Source organism: Ctenocephalides felis, unplaced genomic scaffold, assembly GCF_003426905.1.
Source record: "Ctenocephalides felis isolate EL2017-DRISC unplaced genomic scaffold, ASM342690v1 CF-g0.4_SCAFFOLD_03571, whole genome shotgun sequence".
Lineage (NCBI taxonomy): Eukaryota > Metazoa > Arthropoda > Insecta > Siphonaptera > Pulicidae > Ctenocephalides > Ctenocephalides felis.
In genome coordinates, this window is record NW_020539725.1 from 55,389,980 (window position 1) to 55,402,956 (window position 12,977).

Here is a 12,977-nt window from a genome sequence, read left to right on the forward strand (position 1 = left end):
TCGATTTTGAAAATTCAAAAACCGTTCGAAAGATATTGGTTGGGAATCGTGCTGATTAGTTTTTGGTAGAGATCGGCCGGGCCGTTTTCTTGTAATAAAGTTTTAAAAAAAAAATTTCGACGATTTTTATGATTATTTTTTTGACGATAGATACCATAGTCTTCTAGATCATACTAAAATATTACGGCCCTACGACAACTGGTTCAGCTTTAAAAATTCGTCAAAGTTTGCAAAAATCAGTATGGTCTTTTTGGCATTTGTCAAAATTAGACTTTTGATCGACGTTTTCTCAAAAACGCCTGAACCGATTTTAGAAATTTAAAAGCCATTTGATGTATTTCGGTGAGGACTATCGTTTGTCAGTTTTGTGCAACGATCTGCCAAGCCGTTTCTTTGTAATTTGAAAAAAACTTTTCGTCCACATTTAAGCTCATCCTACCGAACGATTTTAAAAAATCAAAAACTGTTCGAAAGATATTAGTTGGGAATGATACTGATTAATTTTAGGTGAAAATCTACCGAGCCGTTTTCTTGTAATTAACTGTTGAAAAAAAGTGTTAAATTTTCGTCGACATTTAAGCTCATCCTACCGAACCGATTTTAAAATATCAAAAACTGTTCGAAAGATATTAGTTGGGAATGGTACTGATTAATTTTAGGTGAAAATCTACCGAGCCGTTTTCTTGTAATTAACTGTTGAAAAAAAGTGTTAAATTTTCGTCGACATTTAAGCTCATCCTACCGAACCGATTTTAAAATATCAAAAACTGTTCGAAAGATATTAGTTGGGAATGATACTGATTAATTTTAGGTTGAAAATCTACCGAGCCGTTTTCTTGTAATTAACTGTTGAAAAAAAAAATTAAGCCGATTTTCATGGAAATTTTTTTGGCGATATACATCATGGTCTTATAGAACTTACTGTTATATTACGGCCTAACGACAAGTAGTTTAATTTTAAAAATTCGTCAAAGTTTGCTAAAATTATTATCGTTTTTTTTAAAAGTAGGATTAATGAAGTATATTATTTACACATTTTTTTTTGATTAAGTCGATTATTTACACATTTCGGGAAGTTCATGTAACTTGCCTCAAGGCTAAATACCAAACCAACTAGTTTTAAATTTAGGTCAAAATAAAATTCACGTGATATCTTACTATACCCCTCCCTCCCCCACGTGATATCTCGTGATTTTTTGTCAAACCCCTCCTCGCCCTAAAAACATCACGTGATTAATGCACGCTCCAGATGAGGTCACCAATAAGTTCTAGCTATATAAATTGTTAGTGCAAAATTACTACTAATTAACAAACGCTAAATACTGTATATGCAGGCTGAATTATAGTCAATAAATCAATTTATAGCTATAAGCAGCATAAAATTATAAGTATATTTTGCTGCATTTGTGAATGTTTCGATAAACCACGTGAACATCCATCAAAATTTGCGTATGTGAATAATTTACAGTTCTACAAAGTTTGCAAGTTTCAACTTAAACTTAAATCTAATCGAGTCGTGCAGGTTAAAAAGTTTTATCAACAATACAAGTGCAGAACAGCTCCGAGAATGGCGCTTCTAGTTCGCGTACGTGATGAGACTCTGAAGAAAGGTTATTATCAGTGTTTTGTAGAAATAAGTCGAAATTGTCCTGGCGGCACGTTTGGAGACGGAAATATATTTATTACAGCTTATTCAACCGAATACAAATAGACAGAGCATAGTAATAGTCTTATTCAATATTATATTAAACAACATATTTGATTAAAATATGGTAAAATATGCAACAAGTCAATCAATTTCGTAGCAGTGCCTCCAGCAACATAAAAATTGATTTACTTGGTTTTGGCAAGTACTACTAAAGATTAACTACCGAACCACTAGCGTTCCTGATTAAAAAATAATTTTTGACTTCGGTGTTATCATGAATACATTACTAGGCACATAAGAGTTTTATTGTTACAGTACACGTTGAAGTCAACAATACTACACCAATATTTTACCCATGTCTAACCACAGTCGTTGAGTATTCTCAAGTTTGCTTAACGAGCAAACTAAGCGCAATTCAAGAGTATATCTTCAATAGAAGCTTCCGTCATTTGTCATGCACTTGTGTATTACAGTAAGTAGTATATGGAAGAAACTTGAGTTAAGATTAAATCTCTATACAGTGAAAATTCAGAGTGAATAGATACTAACTTACATAAAACATGCATGTTCCCAATATTTATATTTTAGTTCATGCGAAAACACCACACCACACCACATTTATATTAAAAAACAACTTACTATACGGCTGAGGTCTGCCCCCAAAATGTGGTTTCTGCAAAAGTGGCTGAGACCGGCCGTTACGCCCATCCATGGCATCTTTGGAGTCTGCAATCGCAAAATCTTGTTTATTTATTTGAATTTTTTTTTAAAAATTAAAATAAACCAATATCGACTAATGTGGAATATGATGCAATGAACACCAGGAAGAGGGAAATAGACGTTCATGGTTTGTAAATAATATTATTGTGAAATTGTATGAAAAGAAGTTTTAGAGTCGAGATGATTAAGTAAATCCACAAACCACAGAATGAATATGCAACCAATTTTCTAGCATATGTTATGAGTTGATAAATGTGTAATGGTCATAAATAATGTAAATTGCTAGATTGCAAAAGAAATATTTTTTTCAATATTTTATGTATTTTTTATTACGGTTTATTTCTCATTAAAACATATTTTTTCTTCAATTTTTAGTTTCTATTTAGTTTCTTTTCCAAAGTAAAATTTGTTTAGGCGCGACTAGGGTGTGAATCCATACCAATGCAACGGAAGAGCGTTACGTTCGAGTCGAGTGCCAATGATTCGTGATTCGCTCTTGATGATATCATTTCTATACGGGTCGATTGTGATTGGTCGTCGTATCACGTAAGTATGATTGCTTTGATTGTATGCGTATACGTAGTGGAAATAATAAAACAAATGAAAGATTGTTTTACGATGTATTCATTTTAAACTTAAATGCCATCATGTACAATAGCAAAAAGTTTTACTTCAATCGGGCACTCTTTTTTTTAAGGCAATTAGGCAATGTATGGTGTTAGATTAGGACAATACTTGATTACGTCTGATTTCCGCAAATTTTGATTCATTATTGGCCGAGACACCTTTCGAATAGAGTTGATGCGAATATTGTTAAAAAACAAGAAAGTTTATATTTTTGCTTCAATTAGTGGTAACAAATGAAAAACTTCAGTTTATTATGGAAACTTATGGAAGGACACTTGTCATTCACGCAAACAGTCATGGATGAAATTGAAACGTCAAATATAATTGAATTAGAAACAATTAGGTTCATCAAAAATTTGTACAAGTAGAGGTAGAAACGTCGACAGGTCGACAATATCGACAAAAAGTAAGAAAGGAACATTGACAGGCATTGAAGTAACCAGGAAGACAAGTAGATAGATGGATGGGTAGACAAGTGGCCAGGTAGACAGGTAAACAGGAACTTTATATGCTCAAAATATATCATGAATGTGTGTATATACCCATGTGTGTATAAAATTCGGTTTACATTCGGCTCGTGTTCTGAACGTTAATTCCTATTTGGCAGAGCCATTTAGGCACAGGAATCAATAAAGAGGAGCGAGAACACACGTGGAAATTCGTTCGTTAATCCATTTGTTCAATTCGCAACGAAAATACATACATAATCAGATTACCTTCGTGACTGACAACGCATAATAATTATCTCGATATAGCAGAGGTGGCACATCACAACAGCCTTCCATCGAAATGAGAAAATTACGAAAGTTGTAGGAACTATTAACTTAGTTAACTATAATAAGTTCGTTTATATGAACTTCTTGAAGGATTTTACAATGCAACAATTTGCTATAATTTGAACTTTGTAATATATTTGTTTGCTGTCTCTAGGTCAATATGTCAATGTCTGTAAGTAATAGAATATGTGGAATATGGAGTTGATTGCGCCAACTTTCAATGAAATATGTCAACCCACTTTAGCAAAATTGTTTTAGAAAGAGAGCCTTCCAAAGTCAAATTTAATATATACACTTTACTGTGGTCCTAGAAATGTTATTCACGGTTACGGTTCCAAAGTTTAAATAAACAAAATTAAAAAAAATCAACAACAATAACTGAAAAATGGTCATAATTTAATTTAAAGCTCTAGGTTGCATTTAGAAGCTCATAATCTCTAAACAACGAGAGATTTTTTTGTTCCAATTTTTTTCAGGACAGTAAAGGCTATGCTAACACCCCGTTTCGGCTTTATGTTGAGCTATGGGACACCCTGGCTCAATATACAAGAATATATATGTATACATACATATATGTATTATATACATTATTTTTTCTTCCAAAATAAATTTTCCACTACTCTGTCAAAGCAAAAAAGATTGCGTGCTCTGGCCTACAAGCAGTAGCAATTTTCCGATCTCGGTTTCATAGATAAAGAATGATCGAACACGCAAAATAGAACATTCTGCAAATCAGAAATTGAATTTTCTCTCGAAGATCGAATATCAAAAAGATTCCTTTAAAGATTTTCTAACGCATTGATGGATGGGCTTCATTAGCCGCTATTCTAGAGGATAACATTTTATGGTATCTGCTAGGGCGCTTTTGTAATGAAAGATTTAAGGGTATTAAAAGTGAATTTATCTTAGAAGTAGATATTATTTATAAGTGTACTTCATATTGTTCACTGAATAAATATGCAACATTACAAGAAAATAGAAGAAAATTCAATTTTGAAGAACGTATAAACAGTCAAAATAATTTTTTTAGAGTTTCGAAAAAATTGGATCCTTGGCTTAATAACTAATGAATTTATTCAGTTAATATGGTTAAAATGATAAAATTGAAAAAAAAAACAGTTCCGAATATTATACATCATATTATTATATAGGATTTTCCTACCAAATTAGACTTTCTTATTTGATTTCTTTTAACTTCCTTACATTGACTTTTCGCAGACCAAATAATTCAAATTCAATGTTCATGATTACTTCATTCACTCTTTGAAAAGCCCTATAATTTTGTGTCTGATCAGAAATCAGGAAATTGATACTATTAGTACCTATATGTATATCAAAAATAAAATTAGACTTCAAAAAGAATTTTGTCTATATAATTTTACATGTAAAAACCTATGTACATATATAATTTCTAGATTGGATTTTGCAATGATAGCATGTTAAGAGTTTCGAAATAAGTTGAACTATTATAATCTTGAAAAGCCACAATTGTTTATTATAATATATCAATTATAGTCGTTTCAGGCGTATTGGCATTAACAATACAGAGGTTCTATTTGTAATCGTGCGGAAGATTCTCTATTATGTAAAAGAGAAATAACCTTTGAACATCAGGGATTAGAAATCCGCAATAGATTTATGAAAGATTCAAATTGTAAAATATAGAATTATCCATACGAGTCATTAATGATTTGAAAAAAATATATATAAAAGATAAAATATTGTATATGGAAATTATCTACATATATATAAAAATAAGTCGGGTTTTCCTTCCTGCTATAACTCCAGAACGCATGAACCGATTTCGCAAATTTTGCATTCGTTGGAAAGGTCTCGGGCTCCGCAAGGTTTATAGCTAATAAAATTAGTGGTGCATGGCATCGTGCCTTAATGCAAATTGCTGGAACTTCACGCACCGTAATTAAAAATTCGAGTAATGACATTAGTGAGAATTATCAGAATTATGCTTGCAATTAAGTCAACGAGCAATTCTTGCCGCAAAGAATAATGATGTACACGCACTAAATTTCACAATTCAATCAAAAATTGCTGGCGATTGGACATACCAATGATTTCGACTGGTCTTCCGTTTGACTTCAAACGATTGCAATTTCCAGTTCGCCTTGAGTTCGCAATGACAATTAACAAGTCGCAAGGTCAATCGCTTAGTGTTTGCGGGATAAATTTCAAATAGATTATTTAGAAAACCATTCGCTTTGTTTGTGTTAACGTTAGACCAAAAAACAAAAAATGTGGTTTACCAAAGAGCACTTCAATGAAACGGATAATTTGCGGATTCATTTTCATTTACTTAGAGAAGTTCAACTAAAAAACACTTTATTTTTGTAATCGAAATAAATTCATTACTGTTGTGTAATCAAATTAAATTTTTTCTTTTCAAATATAGAACAAACAAAAAATTTCTTCATCTTTCTCCCTAAACCATCTGGTGGCAAAACGGAGTTCGTCGGGTTTGCTAGTTTTTTATAAAACAAAATATAATCAACTCAATTCAAATGTATTATTTCCTGCTATGACCACTGATTAACAAATATAGATCCAACCCGTATCAAAACACCATTACCCACCTTGATATTTGAACTACATAGGTGAACATTCACAAAGTGCAAATGTGTGAGAATAGCATGTTCGGCGTTCACAAAAGCACAAGCCCAAACCCAATGAAGAAGAACCGACCAGCCAACTCATGGAAGACGATAAGTTCGCCAGGATAATATAAACAGAGAAGGTCTTTGAACTATCCCCGGCAAAGGTCGTGTGACAACAACACGATGTATAAACGTTTTAAGCAATCACGATTAAGGCAATATCAACCGGTAAATGCATTCACTGTTCAAAGATATTGAGCAACGAGAAACACAACTACTATATACATACCTACAATTTCGTAATACTTTCAGTTTGCGATGTTACGCACCCTACGGGCACATGGAAATTGAGGATGCGCCAGCAGATGGTTTGCAAATACAAAATTCGGGTCATGTATGGTAGAATTGAATAGACATTATTGTAGATATCAGCACGATTATACACTCAGAACTTCCATGTCAAAATTGGAAATGGATGCGCCAATTCTACTGTAAAATGGACTGCAACAAAGCGTTGTCATGGCAACGCTGCTTTCTTCATATAAAATGAAGAGTATTGAAGTAAAATTTCTTTAGGCCCGACTAGGGAGTAAATCTGTGAGAATGCAACGGAAGTTGCGTTACGCCCGGTTTGTTCGTCATTCGCTCTCGATGAAATCATTTCTATACGGATTGATGCGTTGTTTAACATAATCCACTATGTGAACGAATATTATAGAATTTATTTATGAGCAATTACTTCATTTCTCTATCTAATGAAAGTTCAAGTACTATTTGCTAATTACAATGACAAACCGATCATGTCGTATTTGAAGTATGACTTTAATTGCATTATTGTTTACAAATATTTTTAATGCTATTATAAATATATAATTTATAATTTACTATTATATAAATATGTATAATGGTTGACATTAGTAAATTGTGCATTACGAGTGTTATCATATTACTAATAAACATTATTCAAAATTGTTATATGATTAATTGTGAAATTTGTAAAATGCTATGTATTCTCTGTGCAATCAAACATTTTACACATAAAACCTAATTTCGCAGTTGTGCTATAAATGCACATCAAAAAGATGCAGATATGATAACTTTCTTCTTTGGCATTTGTGGGTTTTATAGGTTAGGTTCTATATATAAAACGGTCTATTTCACTGGAAAATTGGCTCCAGAAATGTATTATTGACAAAATAGATACAAGATCTTAAACTATATGCTCAAATTAAAAATTTAAATAATTTAAGTGAATAAATTCTTAAAATGAATTTTGTTGTACCATTCACTTGTACTTGACTTTTCCATCTTCAAAAAGGTCGGAACTGTTTTCAATTTGCTAAACTTTACTTTTTTACAAATACTCTTAGCCCTCGAGTTGGCCAATCTAGTTAGACCCAAGTCAAATACTATATTTAAAAAAAATCCTCTTGATATAGTTCAATAGTACAGTTGCAAGAAAATATATGATTCTTTTTTTATTAAAAAAACGATCGATTTTCTTTAAACTTGATATTTCTTATACACCAAGTCTTAAATATTATTAGAACTAACTTTAATATTAATATTAGGTATTATGACCCAAAACATAAAAATTCGAATTAACAAATTGTCTTAATTTGTTACCTTTGTTAAAACTTTGCATACAATCTCAAGTGAACAACTTAACGACGTTGAAATATGTTGTAATTAAGAGAATGGGTTTTACTGTCTTTTGTCATACTATCGATCACCGGTTGTTTAGTTAAGAATTTTATTACATATTTCTAAAACGCTATTTTCGAATACATAACCACTTATTACAATAACGGAAAGATATATTTAGCAGTTGTTATAGACTCTAAATTTATGGCTTCATAAACTTATAGTACAAAATATTATGAATACAAAGCTTTTATGATCTTTTTAACGATTTCCTGATCTATCATGCGCACGAAATAAAAACTAATAATATGTGTTCCCGTTTTACAATAAATATAAACCTAAGGAACACGCGTAAAAATCGCTTTAGAATGATATATTGTTAAAACAAACAAAGCATTTACGAAAATAAATGTTTTTATTGAAGTATTAACTCTACGAACAAAATAAAAATTGCTACACATATTGTTATTTTCTTTTATCTATAGTTCAATTATATAAATTGTCAACGGCGACCATATATTTGTTCCATACTTGTTCGAGTAGGTTTCAATTACATTGATATATTGTAGCAGTATGTTTTAATGTGTGCATACTGTTCATAAAACGATAATACGATTATTTCAAGCAACAAAGTAAATACACTACATCTGACTACATCTAAAAAAATCCCATAAAGCACCTACAAGAATCTCATTTAAGACAAGGCGAATGAATCCTTCGAGAGCGCTATTGCTTACAGAATGCAATGCATTAATACTTCAAGTTAAGCAGGGGCGATGGGTGTAATAAAATCGGGCAATTCGCGTGAAAACTGGTTTTCTTTTGTTGAAAGCAAGAAATAAGGCGAAGAAAACTGAGAAAAAATTGCTATTTGAGAATTGCCCCGAGTACAAGAAGAGCAACGAGTGAATAGGGTGTTTTTTGTATCAAATATTCAATTGTGTATTGTATAATTCAAACACTTATTTCTATCGCGAACATTTTGTTCTTGGATAGCACGCATTACAATGCAACGTAAATATTTCTTGGATATGCGAAAACAGTTTTATGAATAGCCATTCTTAAATTTTAAAAGAAAAAGGAATTGGAAGATATATCTTTGATAATGTAACATGGATATACAATGCAAAATGGGATGTACAAAATTTTCCAATATCACGAAACTGAATAGTAGAATAAGTGCCAAAAGTTCAGTAGTTTTGTGCTTTAAACTCAATTTAGGAAAATTTTAAATGTATTGTGACAGTTTTGTTCCATTGCTAATTCAATTAGGTTCAGAATTATAGAGAACTTTGAACTAACTTTATAACAATTTTTAGAAATTAGACAATATTTTAGTTAACTTACCCAGATCATAATATTGTCCAATTTATAAAAAATGTTATTGCTCAAGATGCTAGAATGCTGACCAAGTTGAATTTACAAAAGTAAATAATCACATTTGAAATTTTTCTGAATTGTTATTGAAAGCACAAAAGCTACTACAAGAATCTCGTTAACTCTAAATTATTATGACATAATTTTGCACTAATATGTCATTTTTGAATATTTTACCTTGATTTGAAATGTAGAAAAAATGTACATAAGTCATTCATAACTAATATCTATAAAGCATTATATAATAGGGTATAAATCTTGTTACATTTGAGCAAAACTATGTTATTCATGTTTACAATAAAGCGCGGGTTCAACGTTGTTATGTGGTTGTCATGTGAATTTTTATTTGACACGTGAGTGAAAAATTGAACTCCCTCGAGAAACGTAAAATGGAGAAACGGAAAGGCTATTTTCCCGACATAAAATATTTTTGAGAGAATAACAACCATTATATTGCACTGTAAAAGAAAGCATATAATTGAATATCGAATTATAGGAAAAATTGAAATATATACCAATAAGATAAAGTTTTATTATTGTGATGAATTTCCTGAACCTCGATGTATTGGTGAACTTCGAAGATTCAACCTCGATCTACTGTATTAATTTTTATTTCAACAATACTTTGGGTAAACAGATGGCGCTCTGTGAGAATATGAATTTTCGCAATTATAAAATAATCTTGTCGACTTCTGTAGCCCTTTGGATCATACATTGGATTCTCGAATCGGATGCGATTCGAAGGAAAGCTTATTAAAAAGTCACCAACTTAACAAGAAGCAGTCTTAAGTATTATGCATCAAAAAACGATTTGGTGAAACGGACAAGGAGATGTTGAATTGCGATTTCAATGACCATTTGATAGTGCATTCAATTCATGGCCCAAGGTCTAGGCTCAGAATAAACTTTTGTGTCAGCAATAAACACTGAGGTCTGGGTACACCAAATGGGTATACCAACGAAAGTCCGGTATCAGGTAGTAAATGCGTTAACTACGATGAACTGAGGACTGGACGTATCTTATAAGTAGTCACTGAACACCAGTGATTATCATGCTGCATCAAAATCTATATTTTTTAAATACTCAAAAAATGCTCCTTCTCTGTCTTCATCTATCACGTCGGGGTCACCAATGTGGTAGTAGTTATGAATATGAAAGTATAAACTCCACTTGTATAAAAATATATAAAATTTATTGATTGATTATAAAAATTAATGATAAATAAAATGACAAGTCCAATTGTTTTTTTTTCTTCCAAGTCTAGCCTGCTTGATTTTTCCACATTATTGATATCAAAAAATCAATGTAAATATGATTTCTTTATAGTACACTCTGCATCAACCTTAGCCTTAAAAAATGGTGTCATCAGAATAAAGTTAATTAGTTCCGAGAAAAAATATCTTAGATTTTCTAACAAAAATCCGCATTTACTTAGTTGCCAACTTGATAGTTACAGGCATTAAGGAAACTAGTTATCTTCGTAAGCGAAAAATAATATTAAAACCTTAAACCCACTGAATTCGATATCGAAACTAAATATTTTCCTCGAAATATGCAATCGCTATATGCGGGATTACATCGCCTTGGCTGCAAGGAGAGTTCATCTCGACATTCATCGACTCCGGAATAGAGTTGACGAAGTGAGAAAGCTGTGAAATTGCAAAATGTGCATTGACGCATGAAAACCTTCCTATCTTCTAGGAATCTAGGAGACGTCGAGTGGAATATCTACTTCGAATTATGCAAAACAAGTAATGCAATGAAGTCATTTAAAAGAATGAGAAAATGACGGAAAGCTAAATCTGGAAAATTCTAAACAAGGTGTTGGAACTTTAAATATATTAAAAATGCTAATGGAAATCCTGAAAGTTTTCTTATTCAAAATATTCTTTCATAGGAACAAAAATAAAAGCAAATGTGAAATAATTTTAAGTTTAAACAGCTTGAAGTTCGTTACTTGACAGAAGCGGCATATAGCGGAATATTGCAGTAAGATGTTAAGAATTATTAAAAATGATCGCAACGCACGCAACCAAAGACTTTTCGTGTAGTTATTCTTACTGGAAAATTTATGGGATATAATTATTAAGAAGAGAAACATCTATTAGGAATGTATTGAATAGTTGCACGTTTTTTCCTTTTTTCAAATTACTATTTTTTATGCTTAAAGCATTATTGATTAGCTATTAATATAATAATAAAGTAAAAATTACTAAAAATAAACAAAAACCTTAGTCCAATTTATTCATCTCTCATCCCAGTGAATAAGTGGTTAAATTAATTTTCACTAATTTGCAACGCTTGATTTCAAAGCTATATTACTCATGTAATACCACATATCTGAAATTACTGGTTTCAATTTTTTATGAAGTCATTAATTAACTTATGTTCCTAACTAATATTTTTTTAATTTAATAATTATTTTCAGAGAAATAGGAAATACTGCTACTTAAGGCTTTTTTTGCAGAAATTCGACTTAATCGCTTATTTAATGGGGTGACGACAGATATACTTTCTGAAATTCATTATATTTAAGTTCAAAATTATTTTTTATGTGCTTCTGACGTGAAAAAACTTGATGCAACTCATACATCCAATTCATCAAAAAATAAACAAAAATGTTCTTCACCATCCAGTTCTAGATTGGCGATTGAACCAAGTATCAAAAAATAAATTGCACCAGAAGAAACAGAAAAAATATACATATATATTATCTCACGATTTACGACGAAGTACTTTCCTTAAAGTCATAATTCTATATTCATTACATAGTAAAGAGCAATATAAGAGTTTGAATTATTATTCTTATCTCAATAACTTCCATTGCTCCTGTAATCATGAATTGCTCCAAAAGGTGTTACTTGTTGCCAACTTATGTTATCTACAGAGACAATAAAACTTTCTTACCCGATTTTCACCGAACTCCGGGTAAAATATTAGCGGTACCTTGCGGTGTCTGGCTCTAATCCAAAGTTCAAATACTTCGAATACTAGACTATAAACAATCGGCTCACGCGAAAACTTATTCGCGACTCTATGTTTGTTTTGAATAATAGAGCTCGTAGAGAATAGAAATATAGTACCGCAAAAGTAACAAATCGTCAGGTGTGTATCAAGAATTCAGAAAGGAAACAACAAGGATTTTTAAAACAGATCAAGGTTGTATTGAGTTGCCACACTACTCCCCTCCTTCATTGAAATGGTGAACTAGTGGTGCATGGCATCGTAAATCGCAAATTGCTGGAACTTCCCGTACCAAAAATTAAATTAAAAAAAAAAAAACTAGTAGGGCGCATGGCATGGTGCCTTAAGGCAAATTGCTGAAACTTCCCGTACCAGAAATTATTTTTTTTTTAAATATTAACATTTTTGAAAAAAAATTACGCTGAAAAAAGTAGATTTTTGAGAAACTATAAATTTTTGACAAAATTTACTTTTTTTGGAAAAAACGACTTTTTGAAGAAAAATTTATTTTGAAATATTTTGGAAGTTCTGAACTTTTTTTCAAAGCAATCGTACTGCTTTAACTGCATACAGACAAAATGTTGAAGCGCGTAAGCGCTGCGTCGCGTCTA

At 31.4% G+C, this 12,977-nt stretch overlaps 1 protein-coding gene across 1 annotated transcript in view; it reads right to left on the bottom strand.

Moving 5' to 3' along the window:
* Positions 1 to 2,237: 2,237 nt before the first annotated feature.
* LOC113386307 (heterogeneous nuclear ribonucleoprotein L-like) overlaps positions 2,238 to 12,977 on the bottom strand; it is a 295,967-nt gene continuing 285,227 nt past the window's right edge. Inside the window, exon 6 of the mRNA XM_026624095.1 lies at positions 2,238 to 2,374. Within this exon, the coding sequence (XP_026479880.1) occupies positions 2,238 to 2,374 (137 nt within the window). The remainder of the gene's footprint in view (positions 2,375 to 12,977) is intronic.